The sequence below is a fragment of the Halyomorpha halys genome, unplaced genomic scaffold (genome assembly GCF_000696795.3).
Source record: "Halyomorpha halys isolate HHAL.00 unplaced genomic scaffold, Hhal_1.1 Scaffold518.1, whole genome shotgun sequence".
NCBI classification, from domain to species: Eukaryota; Metazoa; Arthropoda; class Insecta; order Hemiptera; family Pentatomidae; genus Halyomorpha; species Halyomorpha halys.
In genome coordinates this window covers 169773-187803 of record NW_027110901.1, presented here as the reverse complement: position 1 = coordinate 187803, position 18031 = coordinate 169773, and the positions used below count along the sequence as shown (strand labels likewise).

Below are 18031 nucleotides of genomic sequence, written 5' to 3'. Positions count from 1 at the left end.
ACAAAACGTTATTTAGATATCACAAGAAACGAAGGCTGAAATGAGATGTCTATAGAACGATACGTTGATTTATTTTTAAATTAGTGTTGAAATCGTATTTTGGATTTATTCGGACTTACGAGATATTACAACTTAAGCAAGGGTATATGACAAACAATAAGTGTTAGTAATTCTGGTCGAAAGGCATGGCAGAGGGGTTTCATAGTGATTCCTCTGGACCTGGGATAGGCAAAATTTAGCTAATTTTTGCCCAACTCTGCTCTGGGCTTGATATATTTTTTTATATTGATTTAAAATTGCACATTAGGATCTTTATTCGGATTTATTGTTGCATTCCTGATTTGACTTGTAAAAAGGTATGTAGTCAAGTGATAATCAACAGACACCTCTAATAACGAAATTAAGGGTGAACTAACAGAAAATGTTTGGAGTTGAGACAAATTTGTAGCTGCATAACCAAAAGTCGGGTTTATGCCTCTGATATAATAATACTGGAGTCATTAGCCTCACATCAATAGTGCAGAAGGACGTCCGTTACCTATCTTGAATAATTTTGCAAACCATTTCCTACAGAGATGATATTACTTGTTGCGGACCCCAGACTATGGAAGATGGTCCAGGTGTGATCAAAATAGCCCAAATAGTTTATTTACTATTTAAGTTATATCCGCACCCGAACAATCTTTGTTTCATTAATTGCATTAGGTCAATCAACGATATTCCAATATTGTAATGTTATATTTTAATTATTAAAGTTACAAGTCGTCTTGAGATTTACAATTTATCGGCCAATGGTGAAAATACTAAGGCATAAAACTTATACACGAGAAGACAAATTACTCAATCGTAGTTCCTGAGCTCCCCAAACAGTTTAATTGGTGAGGTGGAGCTGTCTCCCAATCCCGAACTCGATTCTTCTCTAAAGGGGACCGGCCAGTCGGAATGGCAGTCATGATTTGAAGTAATCATTAAGTAAGGGGTATACTGTTCTGTATGTTGTGTGTATAATTCTGAGATCTTGATTTTGCAATGCGTTACCGGTTTTCGACCACTGTTCACCTTTTGGTAAAATTCACGGCCCTCATTTTTATTGTTTCTATTTCTTCAAGCTCTTTATTTTCACTATTTCTCTTTTTTTTTTTATTGAGGGATGCACTTTATGTAAACGTCAACTGAGGCTCGAGTATAATCCTTCTGAAATCTCTTGTCGGGCACCAGCTAACGAAAAGGTGGCCCTGCATAAGTACATATATTCTATGTGTATTTATATTATAATAGACGTTAAATCCATTCCAAAAATAAATTATAACGCTTAAGGGACCCTAACGGGGTCAATCGGATTGACAGTGAAATAAGAAATGGACATTGATAGGAAAGGTTGATACAGATATGGATTAGGAAGAAAAATCTGAGATACGGTCATTCAAAATTTGAAGAGAAGGGTCACCGAGAATGTCCTTTACTTTCCCAATTTCTCTGTTACCCTCCGCATCAAATTTAGAACGATAAGATCTCGGATTTTTTGTTTTTCTGTGATTCATCTGTCTTGACTTTACAGTCTGAACGCCAATTTTTGCTTTTACTGTCAATTAGATTTAACCTGTACGCGTCCCTATACAACTTTAAGTATTTCGAAATCTTGATGATGTTATTTAAAATTTATTTTAAAACGGTAAAAAAAAATTCAATTGTTTTAGAAAAGAAAAAATGCACAGGGAACATAAAACAATTTCGTTCTGAAGATTAAATATCCATATAGCATAGAAGATTTGTTCTTGAAATGTTAAAAATTTGCTGGGAGGTTATATCATGTTATAATTTCTGAAATTCAAGTTTCATAGTTGTCCTGAATTTATTTTAGAATGGCCGCATCTGAAGTTGCAAGAAAAGCCCAAAAGCTAGTTAAACCTATTCTGTCAATTGACAATAGTGAAGCTCGAAGAAGGGTTTTGAATTTGTACAAAACTTGGTATAGACAAGTTCCATATATTGGTAATTTATATTATCAGATAATTGAATTATTTTAATTTCTGAATAAAATAAATTCTTACATAAATCGAGAATAATACCTTGATTTAGCAGAATTGTCAATTTAGTGGGTTTAATACATTGTTTCATTATAGTTTTGGATTTTGACATCCCTAAGAATATCGAACAATGCAGAGCTAAACTTAAAGAAGAATTCAAAAGGAATGCTCATGTTCAAGATATCAGGGTAATTGATATGCTTGTGATAAAGGTAACTATTATCTAGTTGAAGATAAATTTACTAATGGTAAAATACTTTTTAAATTATCATTTAGGTATCAAATGTGCCTTGTAGTATTAGTCGCATTAAATTTGGAACATATGTGCAAGTTTTATGTACAAGTATGTATACTGAATATATATGAGTAGGTAAATCTGGTCAACTGAATGAAATCATAACTTTATGTGGAAAAACAAAATAATGACCAATACCTAAAAAAATTGACTTAATAAAAAGTTCCTCCAAGTTTTTTGAGTCAACTCAAGCCTTTTTAAACTTATTCAGTGGAAGAAGGATATATTCCACATAGCTAAAGAGGCTTTTCTTGAAGCAGTTACTGCTTGGGGTTGTTAGGTGATGATATACACAGCCTTTCTCAATATTACTGTCTTACCCAGAGAGAGTTTTTCAAATCAGATTGGTTAGCAGCTAGCAATTAGCTAGCTCAAATAAATAAACTATATTATTTTATGTGGTAATATTTATTATGTGATTTGATATAATCTTATATATAAGATATGCCTAGAAGTATGTGATACAAATTAATCATTATTGAGCAGATTTTTCCTGATATACTTTTTGTTATTTTATGTTGTTTCTTTTTATTTACTATTACTTGAAACAACAAAATAAAATCCTTGATTGATAACTCTGTTCTGCTTTATAAATTTTGTATTGTACATTTGATGTGATTGGCTACTTAATTTATTATCACTTTTATTATATACCAAATTAATATCACATAACTTAATTATCACATATTGTCAACAAAAGGGTGAAACATAATTAGGGGTAAAAATGAATTTTTTTTGTTTAAATAATATGTTCTAAGAAATAAGCTATATTTTGGATAAGTTAACAATTAATTGCTGTGCTTAAAATTTACAATAATTTAGAATAAATGAAATTGTTCTAAATCAAAGTATTTTTGATATATGTGTGGTTTAGAACTTTTGCCGATGATATTAATTATTATACTAAAAAGTCTATTAAATTGATAAATAGGTTTTGAGGTAGTTTATATATTTTCATTTCGGTTTGTAATTTTATGGAAAATGTTCCTTGTACTGTAATGAGTTTACAGTTTCAAATTAAATAGCATAGCTCAGGCTTATGGGTAATGAGAATGTTTTCAGTGTCATTCCTTGCTAATCTGTCACTCCATATGCCAGCTCCTGAGCCTTGGACTGAAAGGAAGCCATTGTTAGGTTTCCTTTTTACAATTTCTTTATAAATAATTTTATAGGGCTGTCATATAAAACCATTAAATATGTAAGTAAAGGATTGGAATAATTTTTTCCTTTTTTGTTTAATTTATGTGAGATTACTGTACTCACATATTTTAATTAAAATATATGTGTATTATTTGTTAAACAATTATATTCTCTCATTTTTATATGTATATGCCCCCTACTAACCTTTTTTATATCTTTTTTTTTTCAATCTGGTCTATAAATTTTGCATGAAACTCTTTAATTTTTTAATTTAATAAATGGGTGGACTGTTTTTAAATTCATTGAGTAGACCAGGAAAGATCCTGCTTGCATCAATTATTGTTATATTTCAAATAAAGGCTTGTAAATGATTAACTTTAACACCTTATTACATGAGTCCCCAGTGCGGGGATAAAGCAGATTTACATCTATCTCTCATCTGATATAAGTATTAGTCACCCAGTGATGTACTGGTGTAGATCGTAAAATATGGGTTTGTTATTTCTGAAATATGGACAGAAATATTTATTTTGAAAACCAAGTACATCTGCAAAACACTAGTTGCTTTTATAAAACTAATTTATTAAACCCCAACTTTTAAATAAAAACAAATACCAAATAATTTATGAATAAACAGGGAAATAATTAGTTTAAAAATTTGTTATAAATATTTTTTCTGTTTTAAATATATTGAATGCCCTTGTTAAATTGTTTTAGGGCCAGATGGAGTTAAAAGAAACAGTTCATGGATGGAAAACTAAGGGTCATGTAATGGCTTATTTTAAGGATACTCAGGAACCAAAACCTGAAGGTTTCTTAAATAAGTTTATTTCTGGAACAAATTGATTCTTATCACTTTGTTATTTGTAGGAACTCTTTAAGAATGTAAATAATAGTTTTTTTTTTTTCTCCGGCTATTTGTTTTTTCTTTAAAATAATATAAATAACTTATTTGTTTTCTATCTGTTTTTCCATTTTTAATTACCCAAAGGAACACATTTCTTTTATTCTACTATTTTATACCCAATATATTTAAAAAAAATAAAATAAATGACAATAAAACAAGAAGTGACATTATAGGATCGATTTTACTAATTTTTTTTATTTTCTCCAAAATGGCTGTAACGAATTTTAATTAACTCTGTGAATCAATGAGAAATTAAGTAGTCTATAATACAAGATAGGTTTTATCCACATTGAAGTGGTCTAACAGGGCTTTAATACCAAATTTTCAAAAAATCTTCCTCCTCACCTTAAATTTTGTTTATTTGAAAAAAAAAAATAACCAATTCTCACAATTCACCATAATAATCAACAGAAAAATACCAAAGAATTTTATGAATAACAAAAGAAGAAATAAAAGGAAAAAAATTGATATCTGATATGAACAAGAAAACCAAGACTACCTGATCTTTCCAGAGCTCACCAAGTAGATAAGTAAGTGAAAGTGGTGTGATGCGCACATCGTACCAGATTTTTATGATTGTTTTTCATTTTCTATCAGCCAACAAAACAAAATATGTTCTTTGTGTATCATTTGTTATGACAGCTGATGTTTTAGTAAAGTTTTGTGGACTATATATGTATAACATAGATGAGATACAAATTGATAAAAATAACAAAAAAAAAAATTATCAGAAGGAAATTTTAAATCATACAAAACTATGGGTAGGTAGGAAAAATTGGTAAATATAACAATGAGAAGTGGGAAAAAAGATGGTGTCTGTGAAAATGAAATATATTATAAAAACTCAAATAAAAAAGTTATTAGTAAAAATTAAATAACTAAGTATGAGGAGAAGATGGTTGGGATTGCGGTCAGAGAATAACACGAAGTTAAAAAATGATATTTATTAGTGCCAACGTTTTGGCTTGAATTTCTAACCTTCATCAGGGCTAAAAAAACAAAACAAGATGCAACCAATGAATAAAAGGATATATAGAATGATTAACGTAAATAATTGTACAGAATGAAAATAAAGTAATGAAAGAAGTGTGAAATAAAACGTGTATATAGGTAATTAAATGTGTAAGTAAAATAACATAATTAATGAAATAAAAATATAAAGTTATATAATGAAAAGAAACTATGAAAAATGAATATTTTAATTTAATAATAATAATAATTTAAAAATTAAAATTATAGAACAAACAAAAAGAAAGAAAGTAAATATAACTAATGAAAAATGTTAATAAAATTCTAGAATAAAGGAACAAAATATAAAGTTAAAAGTAATTAGAAAATATGACAATATATGGTGAACAAACATAATAACCTGAGTGAGGAAAAATAAGGAAAGAATAGAGAAGGAGAAGGAGGTAAGAGAAAGATAAGAAAAAGAGAAAAACACCCCATACATTCTCTATTCTTTTCTTATTTTCATATGGGTTTTATGTTAATTTTCAAATGGTTTTTTTCAAATTTGTAATCAAGACTTTTAACGTATAAACATGCTAAAAGAGTCTATAAGGTAATTATCAAATATATAAGTGACTTTTTATGATAAATGTATTAAGTAAATCAATATTTCTGTATGTTTAGTCATTGGGAGTCATATATTTAGTTCTGAGATCATTGTTTTTGCATGTAACAATTTAATCTTTTGACAGATGTTTCTTCATAAAAAACTTAAAACTCCTTAAACTAGACATTTATTTTTGTTACTCCCAGCCACGAGTGTAACCATACCATAATAAGCATTCTGTTTGGGATGCTTATTACATTTATTTGTAAGGGGTAGGAGCATCATTTAAAACTGCACACATCAAAAAAAGTTTTGCATCACCCCTGTTCATATTAACCTCTAAAAGATAGGAATTTAAGGAATTAGATGACATACAAGTATGTTTATAGTAATGTAATACATACTCCATAATATTGTTTTTATTAAAGAACACTATTTTAATCTTTTACAAAAATGGCTACTTTCTTCTAAAAGTCTCAAAATGGAAAAAATTACTTCTTTAAGTTTTACTAATGAAAGTATGTTAATACATTCTGTAGTCAGTATTGCCCCTCCATTGCTCCAATTAAGGCCTGCACATATTCTGGCATGCCCATAATCGAGTGATTAATGATGGTGTGGTCCAGGTCCCTCATTTCTTGGGAAGTGTTAGGAACATATGGTCAACATTGGACAGCCCTATGAAGCATAGCTCAGACATCCTTGATGGAGTTCATGTCGGTAGATAGTGGTGAGCCCTCCATTCTGACGATACTGGCCTCACAAAGATACTCTTGGATGATTCTTTAACACAATGCTCGATGTGTCTTGTATTTTGATTAAAATATCTTGAAAACTAAAAATTGTAGCGGCGTATTGTAATTGAGGGAAATGTTCAGCATTTCATCCTCTTTGTAATGGGCTATAATTTAAAATATATGTATCGTGATGTCACATCGAGATGGAGTTGCAAAAATTGTTTATACCACAAGGTTCTTAATGGGGGAAGATATAAATTTAAATCTTATTCCTTTAATATCAAACAGAAATTTCAATATAAATTTGGCAGACGAAGGATTGAAACCATTAATAGATTTTCTACAAAGTAAATTACTTATAAGAATGGTAAATTCTCCATTAAAAAGTACTGAAATTGGTAGTAAAACAATTTATGCAGTGTTTGCAAGATATTGAAAAAATTTCTTATTTTAGCTATCACAAGCCAATTACGTCTACATTTATTAATAATAATACGAATGATGATGTAAACTATTTCATAAATTAATAGTATAATTAAATAAAAGATTATTTTAATTATTATTAAATAAAAATGTTATATTATTTTAGTAAAATAAATATTATACACTTCTTTCTGCCGGTCTAAAGACTAACATTTTTTTTTTTTAGTTAATATTTACAAAACTATTAGGAAAAGCTAAAAATTAACTGTATTTTAAATTAAAGTTTTTGTATTCTTTTAGGTTACTTAGTGATGAAAAGATATTTTATTTATTTTGGAATAAAGCTCTAACCTGTTGGATTGCTTTCAACTTCTGTTAACTGTAGCCATCAATGCATGATCACATTATATAAAGGATAAAAAAAAAAAAAGGAGAAAACTATTAAAGTATTGTACAGATTATCTAAAGGAATTCTGATTATCAGAAGTTGGATATCAGTCCTGTTTATTCCAAAAATTTCTTTAAAAAATAAAAATGAAATTGAATTTTAATTTGAAAATTATATTTAGATTATCAATACATTCCAGTGTGCAACTATCTAACAATTGGTGATCCAAGCGGCAACGTTACTGAAGCATGGCCAGTTAAAGGTACTGGTAAATCGGCTGCTTGTTTGTTCCAGATTCCAGTTTTGAGGCAGCACATTTCCACATTGTTCAGAGTTTTTCTGTACTTTGTGGTTGATCCACCAATTATGAACATTTTGCTTCCTATAAAAACAACAGATAAATTTCAAAACATTTTTATCCTATTTATAAGTCTGACATTTTGGCAAATTCAGCCATCCTTAGGGACAATCTTAATACAATTTTAGAACTAAATTATTTAAACAACAACTTCATGCAGACTATTCTACCCAGGTCAATTCAACAAATTACCCTAATTAGTCAATTTTCACATTAAAATAAAAATAAAAATTATTTATCACAGTCACTTTTATTAAAAATAATTTTTAATAGGGTAATTTGTTGGATTGACCTGGGAAAAATAGCCTGCATGAAGTTGTTGTATAAATGATTTAGTTCTAAAATTGTATTAAGATTCTCCCTGAGGATGACTGAATTTGCCGAAACATCAGACTTATAAACAGGATAAAAATGTTTTGAGACTAAAATTTTATTATTTAAACAATATTAACCAGTCTCAAGAAAGTGTTAAAATTACAAATAAAACAGATAAGTTGTGAATTATATTCATTACTAGCAGACCTGACAATGCTTCACTATTGCTATAATAGGTTAAATGAGGAGACATTCAGCTTTCCAATGTTGTATTAATGTAGGAATTGGATAAAATGCAGGGGAGTTATAAAGGATTATATGTTTTGTTCCTTTCCTGTAGTATATGAGTTAGCTGCTTGTTAGATAGTTCCTCTTACATAAATCTTACAATCAGATAATTATGGACAAATGAACCCGACACCAAAATATTTAAAAGAGTTACAAGCTCAAAGATCATTTTTATTGAGAGCCTGAAAGGAATGTACTTGTAGGAATATACTAAACAAAGTTTTGTTCTCTATGGCAAAACTTATGTCCTTCTAGGTTTATTGTTTACTTAACTAAAAATTATTGCGTTTCGAATTGACTGAATACATTGTTTTATTAATTACAAGAACAATTGGAAAAGATTGGTTTTCTAATTTATATTGTCAGTGAAGCGGAAGGTTACATTGCGGCCGCCATTCTACTTCCAAGACATTTCCTCTTATAACAATATATCTATCCCGAAATCTTAAAAATTTTGTTTTTTTCCTAATTCTATTACACAATTATTGTTGTTTCTAGACCTCTTTGAGTTTTTAGAAACATAAAAAAAACAAAAAACAAATGGAGAATAGGAGGCCCCTTAAACCTCGAGACCAAAGTAGTTCCTTTTTCGCCTTTCTTGATTCGATCTCTTCGTGACTAACCTGCTCCTCGGCAAATACTACTTATTTCTACGGCGGATTTATGGCTCATGTGTCTATCTGACGCCATGCCACTCAAAGATCCATACAGTATGATTGGTAGATAAACAGCTCTAAAGATATGCAGTTCGGCCAAACCGCCTACTAAAGTATTGTTGATCTTGTAACCTATTGTAGCGATGCGCTAACTGTTAGTCTAGACTGTAATTATTACAGCCGGCGAAACCGTTATCGCTTCCCGCTAAGACGAAGTGCTTCAGTTCGTTTCACTTTGTAGAAACTCCCATGTTTTCTCTAGCCATTTATTCAGTACAATATAGATAATTGTATAATGTTCTATATAAACATGTAATTAGTATTATGAATACTTCTTTTCGACTTCTGACTGTTTTCTTATTATTTTACCATTATCTATTGTCTTTAATAATTAATGTTTTTATTTTCTATATCTTCTAAGCGAATCAACATGAGGAGTCTCCTCACCTCCCGATTTTAAAAATAGGACCATTTAGAATGGCCATTTCACAAATAATAAATAAACACTACAGGTAACCTTAAAATACCAAAGGTAGTAAAAGGTAATACTCAATATGATTTATTCCTTTTTCACATAATAAAGTATTCACTAATTAATTTGTTTTTCTGTTTTAGAGGGATCGGAAAAAAAAGTATTATGAATGTAAATATGGTGATTTAATAAATAAAGTTTACCAAAAAAAAATATACTGTATAAAAAAACTGGTTCTTACAGGCGGTGCCTCTCACCGGCCTTGGTATTGTTAGTAGAATCAATACTGCACCGCTGGTGCTGAAACGGTACTTTCTTGGGACAATAATAAGACGTCCGGTATATTCCTCCAACCTTTTTAATGATTTGAAGTCTTATTTCACGATAGTTCCTTGTTGGTCTCCTCTTCCTCCTTTCTCTACCTTTTATCGTCTCATAGGACCTGTTAGATAGCTACCCACCGGACTTACATACCTTCTTCGTATCTACAGGAATAGTATCAGGTAGAACGAGGTTTCAATCTCATGAACCGGCGGCTTGCTACCCTACAGGCTTGGGTTCCTTCTTCGTAGCTACTGATATAGTACCCAGTGGGACGAGGTTACCACCCTTAGAGATATTACGGCTGTCATCCTGTAAGTCTCATCTTATCTATTACTCTACCCTCTAATCAACAACCTTACCTATTTTGAACAGGTATTGTTGAGGGCTTCTGGTCAAGAATATCTAATATTGTCTATTGGAGTCAGATATAACATGACCACCTCGATAATATTCTACTATTCTGCTGGACACTTCCTTGCCTATGTTAGCAGTGTTTCTAATAATTTTACCTAAATATGGGGAGTACTTAACAGTTTACTGGATTAATTTACATTCATGATTATCATAACTAAATAGCTAGTACTCACCAATGCAAGAAACTGTATGACTATGCCTTGGGATAGACATGTGAGAATGAAGCTTCCATTTATTGTGTTTTGAATCGAGAATATCGATGATATCATTACTCACTGAGATTTCACCTTCCTTGACAGCACCTCCGACCAACAACAGATTATCTTCGTGGTTTATCAAAGCAGAGAATCCTCTCCCGAACCGAAGTGTTGGTTTGCGAACCCACCTTATAAGAAATTAGTTTTATTAAACTAAGTATAGGTATTTAATGAAGGGTCATTTTTACTACTTATTTTGTTTTGGACTCACATGTTTTGCTGTGGATCGAAACAAAAAATTTGGGATGACATGTCGTTCTTAGTACTGTTTCCCATACCTCCCGCTACCCAGATCATGCCACCGTAGCGGCAGACAGCAGGACACAGCCTCGGTTCTGGTAGAGCACTCACTTCTTCCCAGGTTCCCTTCACGGGATCAAACTTTTCGACTGAGGAAAGGATCCTTGAAAAATAATATATAATGCTTAACTTGTACAAATGCTTGGTAAAGATACCGTCGTTTGTTTCTTCCTTTCTCACGCTTGTTTTGTTCTTTTGAATTTTTTCGATTTAATATATTTTTATTATAAAAAGGAACAAAATAAAGATGGGTGATGTGAAAAGAAACACCAATATCAGAAGATTATAAAAATTCATATAAATTGTATTACGTAACTTATAAATTCAATCTTAGTTCTAGAATTTTTATCAGAAACTTTTTAATTTAATTACATAGACATATAATGTCTTTATAAATATAAATTTTTGTAATGTTAATTAAAAAATAAACTGTTAAAGTTGATTGACAAGATTTAAAACAAAGTATTTACACCGATTCGGTAGAATTTTAAATTATACAATCTTAAAATGTACTTAATTATTGAATCTGAAGGTTGGGAAAATTCTTTTGATTAATTAAAACATAGAGAGCACAAATAGGATTAATTAATAAATAAATTGCTTATTGATTTAAAAAGATATAAATATATTTATTTTTTTAGCGAGAAATAACATTAAATAATATATGGTGAAAAAATAACTTTAACACGACTCAACCAAAATTGGCCGAGATATGAAACATTGGCCTCACACAGATTGATAACTTAGATTAACTATTTAGTGCTGGTAAATATTAGGAAAGTTTACCTTTGATGATTGTCTTGGCCTCCTATGATGTAAAGATAGCCATGAAAAGCTACGAGGCCAAATGTTTTCCTTGCTGTCCTGAGGCTCGGTTCTTTGATCCAGTCGCAAGTTGCTGGATTAAAGCTCCACATATCTGAGCAAATTGCGGGCACTCCAGATTCTTCTTTTCTTGGATCCACTCCACCTTGATGATCATAATAACAAATTTCGAGGAAATTCTTTCGTTAAATTTATTCATTTTTATTTTATTTATTTATTTATTTTTTTACTATTACAGCACTAACTGAAAAAACGGTCTAAACTTCCAATTCATTACAAGAGACCGTTCTACACAACTATCTGGAGCTACGGAGTGTTTGGGCTCCACTAGACCTTTGAATTCCTCTCGTATCCTTCCTTACAATCCAAAATCGTACGTAAAATCCTCAATGCTCCTTACTTTGTCACAAATAAAATCATACACAAAGACCTTAATGTTCCACATGAAACCGATCTAGTCCAAACTAGATATCATTCCTTCCATTATAAATTCCCTAACTATCCAAACCCACTAGTTTCTAACCTTGGTTCCTCTTACATTCCTGACAATCCTCCGAGGCATCTGAAAAGAAGATGGCCACGAGATCTTCTGATGTAAAAACGTTATTAGAGTGCTACCAATGGGTAGTTTCTCTACACGCCCCTGCCACACGATTATAGGCTTACATCAAATTTCATGTATGTATTGTTGGGTAAAGTTGTAAATTTCAATAAAAATATTTAAAATTTTTTTTTAGGGGATTACAATAAATTTTTTAATATATAAGTATGTCAAATATACTCTCAAAAGCATGATATATTGTATTGATAGTGGTATACTTAAGATATTTTATGATACAATGGTATAAAACCATTCTCATCGGTACTAATCCCTTCATTATTATACCTCAACAACAAACCTAGTCAGATTGAAAACATCATAAAAAACAAACCCGAAACACCTTCTCTATCCTTAAGCAGCTCCTAAGATCCTCTACTTTACTTCCCCGAATTACCTTTCATCTGTCAGTATCCTTCCTCATTCTCCCCCCTTTATCGTTTGATCACCGACGCATGGTGAATGGATGATCCTTATTCCAATCCTTAAGAAACTAAATACATGCCTATATAATTGACTTCCTAAATCCCTTCCCATAGAACAGAAGGCAGCCGGTGATTTGATTTCTATTCGCTGCCACGCCTCTGGTGTTCATATGGATTGCCTCATTACCCTCTTTAATATAATCCTTCTTTCAAGGCTAGAATAAAACTGGCTGTTGATTTCTAACCTCGGACCAACGATAATCAAATGCTGAATTATGTTCACAACTTAATTAAAAACTAGCATGTTGGAGACTAACTCAGTTCTGCAATAGTTTTCAATTTGACTAAACATTTGAGACATTTTTTTTTAAACATTACTTATCGACCTTAATATTCATAGTGAGCGCATCCATAACATTATTTTGCTATTAATTATATTACCTAATACATAGATTTTTCCTTTGAGCAGAGTAGCACTGTGGTAATATCTTCCTTTAGGCATCGTAGCAACCTTTTCCCATGAATTCATTTCCACAGAGTATCTTTTACATAAAAATAAATAAATACTTTAATGATGTTAAGGACTTGTATAGTACTTCTAAAATGAGTTTGCCTCTAGAGAAGGTAGGTTGCGCACTCCCCACCTTAGGTTCCTCCTCCCCTTCCAAGAGGCAGTCCGGAACTTGATTACATCTAAGTGTTACCAAGTTCATAATTACGTTTTTCGTTTGAGAATGGATAGTTTCATCTCTACCCAGTTTACTTGATTTGGTAAACTTATAATATTGGGATATTAATGAAAAATAGTTTTCAAAAAACTGATACGAGGAGTTCCTATTTGCGAAGTTGTAGAAGTACGTCGAGGAAAGTTTAGGAAGCCCAACCAACTGACAAGGTCTGTTCCAACAACCACTTCTGACTATCCAGAACTGTATGGAGCATGCGCAGTACAGGATTTGGGATGGAAAAACATTTACTACCTAGCCTAGTGGAGAGAAGGGGAGTACGTTGGCCCACTGCGTATCTTTTCTCTCCCTTTAACCACAGGCAAACTCATCTTGGATGTACTATACTAATATATTAAAAATGTAAGTTTTTCTAACATTAATGTTCTAATATGAAAGAAATGGATATTATTTAAATTTTTAGTTACTTAAGAAATATTTGAAAGTTAGTTAAATTACTTTTAACTAGTCTAGAGAAGTAAAATTATGATCAGTAGAAGTAATATATCTTAGATTATAATAAATAAAAATTATGTTTAGTGATTAAAAATGAGTTAGAACTTACCTAAAAATTGAGCTTCCATCGTTATTTTGCGATAGGTTCTGCAATGGATCCAACCCACCAATTACTAATATTGTTTGACTATGAGGGAAATATAATGAACTTCGTCCATTTCCTGCATATCTGTTAGTCAAATCCAGGTCAGAATCAGAGGAGCTAAAATATCATGTAATACTGTTGAGTACTAGACCTATCAAAGAAAAAATAAAAATAATATCTCTTTAAGTATATATTTAGGTAACGCTATCACAGTAAGGAAAGATAAAGCGAAAAATTTATTTCATTTTTTAGGAAAAACGAAATATGGTATCAATAACTTGTTATCACTATAATATATAATTTACTAACCAGTACTATACTCTTAAAAAAACAAATTCAATCCCTATTATGCATGGGATATAAAAGTATAAGTATTTTATAGCATCCACTACTATTTACTGAACACCGTTCTTACAAGTTAAAACATAAACCTACAAGGTTTTACGGGCAATTTGATGCGATCTAGCTGCCAACTTGTGAACTATTACACATCATCACACAAAAATCGTATTCTGATAGATGAATTATTCCTTGTAAATACTTTAATCGTACAAATATAATAACAATGATAAGTGTTGTTCTTAAATGTATTATTTGAATCAATAAAGATTACAAAAGAATCTGCTGATCCACTAAAAGCTAATACGTAGCATCCCTCGATGGCGTTTAGTAGCTCAGAGAGTTGACTTGGAGCGACTTGATAAGCCAAGATGTGTATATTCCCTTAAGAAATTTTCCCTCCTTAGTGGGCAGTCAGCAATAATCTTTAAAGATCACGATAGAATCTTCTGATTTACTAAAAGGTGATTTTCACTCCATATAATTAAAACTAAAATTTAAAGCGCTACTTTCTTTCTTACATCTATGATTCTCAATAATTGATTTTGATTCACTAAATGACCATATCTGCTGTATTTTATCTTAACTCCACATAATTTATTTATTATATTACAATTAGAATTAGCAATGTATGTAATATATATTATTGGATCCTTATTTTTATCATATTCTTTATCATCTTGTTTTATTCACATTATTACATTAATCTACTAATTGTAAATTTGCAACTTTATTAATCACTTCAAAATCATCTCAGTTATGTTTATTATTATTTTAAAAATTTAATTTAATTTTTTTAGTAATTAATATTTTATTTTTTACTTAATTTTCATTTTAGTAGTTGTTAATTAAATTATTATTTGTATCACTTGAGATCAGTTCATATTGTACTTATCTTAATAACTTGTAAAAATTGTATAGCCTCCACAACGCCCTAATGGTCTAAGCTGTAATATTTACATTTCACTTAGGTCTATCATTTGGTACCGACCTATAGATGTCATCTTGTCGGACCTTCTTGGGTGTATTTTTTTTAATGAATAAAATAAAAATAAAATAAATTAGAGTAAATTTGCTAAAATATAAAATCTAGAGCTATTAATATTTATTAGTCCTCAAGAGATAGTTTAAAAATCAAAATTTTTTTCCAAATAACGAATATCAAAATTTTGTAAATTTATTTGAGCAAATATTATGGAAACTACTACTCCCCTGAATGACGTACAGGTTCATGTTAGCTCTCAATTTAGGATTAGGATTAGTAGTTTTCATGGTATTGGCAAATATTCAATAAAATGGATTTGATCAATATAAAAGTTTTGACAGACGACGGAGACTTTAAAGAATTAGTTGCTCAGGAAATAATGAAAAAAAAAAAGTATTTCGTCTCCGACCCGACCAAATCAGTTTTACAGTGGTCAGATGAAGAATTTTTTCAGTGATTTATACGGTTAGAAATGGCTGCTGAATCAATTTTAAATTTAATTGGACCCACAATCTCTAATATTAGCAATAGGAATTGTGGGGTTATTTCAGTCATTCGAGTTCCAAGTAACCTTGGTTACTAAATTCTAAATCAGATACCATAGTTACCACAGTTTACTAAATTCTTGGACTAATCTAAGTTACACAAATCTTAGTTTTACTGGAGATTGGTGCAAACGGCCCTCATTGTACTTCATAATGGGTTTTATGAGTCTGTCTGATTACATATTTTAACCTACCAGAGATAGCTACATGTTAAGTGTATTTGGCAGTAATTTATCTAAGAATGTTTTATGTTACTTTATTACGATAAGTTTTTATGCTAATGTACGTACCTAATCTAGATTTTCTTATCATGATTTACTCACCAGTTCTGGATTTGTTTGTTTTTCAAGTGATCGCCGTCACTATGCACGTGATGACTTTCGAATTTCACGTTCCTGTGACTACTGGCATAACTCAAAGCGGCACTATTAGATTCTCTTTTTTTCAACTTGACCATTTTTCGAACCCTATAGCCTCTGAAAGCTGTCTGAATAATTGTAGCTGCTTTATTTTTTAGTGTTGTATCTCTTCTGGTTGATACATTTCGTTTTTTTCTTTCTCTCTTTTCCGGATTAATGTAAAGGTTTTCATTTTTAAGTTCTTTTTCCTTATTTATAATAGCTTTTTTTTCTAATTTGGCCGTTTCTAATGAATGTTTATCCTTAGAATGATTTCTTGAAGCTGCTTTCTGGTTTTCTCTTCTTTTCTGAAACATATTTTAATTATTTTCTCAGCCTGTTTTCTCTAACATATTTTACGATTTCACAATAATAATAGGTACCTTTATTATTATAATTTAATTTAAGATACACTCGAATCTGCGAAATGGGGTTGTACTAGAATAGCAATTAATGAACCTGGTTTTGTGGATCAGATTAAAATAGAAAACAGTTAAATTTATTGGTTTAGATTATTATTTGGATTAGATATTTATTTAGGACATAATAACTTAGCTGAAGATCAATACACAAAAATAATTAATTAATTTTTTTTTTTATGTTTCTGATCGTTCGATGTTTTAGTGTGTATTAATAAAACTATAACTAATTTGTTATGGATAGAATGTTTATTTATTGTTTATTATTATTATTATTGAACTGTTTATAACAAAAAATTGTATCATTGAAGATTTACCCATAGTTTTATTTATAATTAATTTATGCCCAGCTCTGATTCTCTGAATAAAATAACTTTCGTTTGCTTTGAAATTAACGGAAATATATATAGCCCAGCTAACGTAATTTAAAGTTCGAGATTATTTCGTGTTAAGAATAGAACAAGGAACAATAAGCCATTCTTGTTACAGAATACGAATCGTAATAGATAGTATCTTGGTTTAGTTAGGTCTAACATTTATTTTGTGATGATGAAATTATTAGGACTTTATCACATTGTTTAGAATATTATCCTTAGAAGGGTAAGCTAGCAGAAAAAGTGAAGCCAAAAAGGTGTGTCTTATGATGGACCAGGGGCGTGTCAGAAAAGTGTGGGAAGAGTACGAGCCAATCACTTGTTGCCTTATGTTTCAGTTTAGATTATAATGGCTGATATTTCTATTTACCTAAAAGTAAACCTAATCGGGGGGGGGGAGTGGGAGTGCCATAACCCTATTCTCCTTCTAAGCAAAAATGAAATTAGGCCAGACCCCTTGAAATAGAAGTAGTAGCAGTATCCATACATCTGTATGGAAATCCATTAATAATTTATTGAGAAATTCGTGATTGTTTCTCTGTTCTGTTTAAACTCATTTCAACGTCCACATTAAGGATCCCAAAATATATTTACTGTTCTAAAAAGTAAGGAGTTAATAAAAAAATGAATTAAATTCGTCAATTGTTCAACTGTTAGTAAAAAATTCATTTATTTTAAGGAAAACATTATACTATAAAGTTTGATACAATTAAATAATAACTTCCATAATGGAGAATGTTGCTTATTAAAAACAAAAAGTAAAAACAGTAATGGTATTGAATAACTCTCAACATTTTTATAATCCCCCTGCTTTTTTTTTTTTTTTTTTTTGCCGAACCCTCTAAAACAGAAATAACATGTGAGTTAGTAGTGCATTACTGTGTAGAAAGAAAAAGTAATTCGTGTTGTGTCTTACCTTTTACTACCTTTGGTATTTA

At 30.4% G+C, this 18031-nt stretch overlaps 2 protein-coding genes across 10 annotated transcripts in view; one reads left to right on the top strand and one right to left on the bottom strand.

Moving 5' to 3' along the window:
- The first annotated feature begins 1784 nt into the window (after positions 1-1784).
- On the top strand, positions 1785-4422 carry ND-B14 (NADH dehydrogenase (ubiquinone) B14 subunit). The gene is made up of 3 exons (XM_014425482.2): positions 1785-1992; positions 2124-2239; positions 4180-4422. The coding sequence occupies exons 1-3, from the start codon at positions 1863-1865 to the stop codon at positions 4306-4308; spliced, it is 375 nt and encodes a 124-aa protein (XP_014280968.1). The 5' UTR covers positions 1785-1862; the 3' UTR covers positions 4309-4422.
- Positions 4423-7627: 3205 nt separating this feature from the next.
- LOC106683807 (uncharacterized) overlaps positions 7628-18031 on the bottom strand; it is a 42883-nt gene continuing 32479 nt past the window's right edge. For all 9 annotated transcript variants that reach the window (XM_014425504.3, XM_067048985.1, XM_067048983.1 and 6 more), the window contains 7 exons: positions 16226-16608; positions 13998-14150; positions 13149-13249; positions 11646-11829; positions 10771-10962; positions 10476-10687; positions 7628-7857 (listed from right to left, as the gene is read on the bottom strand). In XM_014425504.3, coding sequence (XP_014280990.1) covers positions 7682-7857; positions 10476-10687; positions 10771-10962; positions 11646-11829; positions 13149-13249; positions 13998-14150; positions 16226-16608 — 1401 coding nt within the window. In that variant the 3' untranslated portion in view covers positions 7628-7681. The remainder of the gene's footprint in view (positions 7858-10475; positions 10688-10770; positions 10963-11645; positions 11830-13148; positions 13250-13997; positions 14151-16225; positions 16609-18031) is intronic.

Coding starts and splice junctions, on each gene's coding strand:
- ND-B14 (XM_014425482.2), top strand. CDS start 1,863: ATGGCCGCATCTGAAGTTGCAAGAAAAGCCCAAAAGCTAGTTAAACCT. Junction 1,993..2,123: donor TAGACAAGTTCCATATATTG/GTAATTTATATT, acceptor GTTTCATTATAG/TTTTGGATTTTGACATCCCT. Junction 2,240..4,179: donor TTGATATGCTTGTGATAAAG/GTAACTATTATC, acceptor AAATTGTTTTAG/GGCCAGATGGAGTTAAAAGA.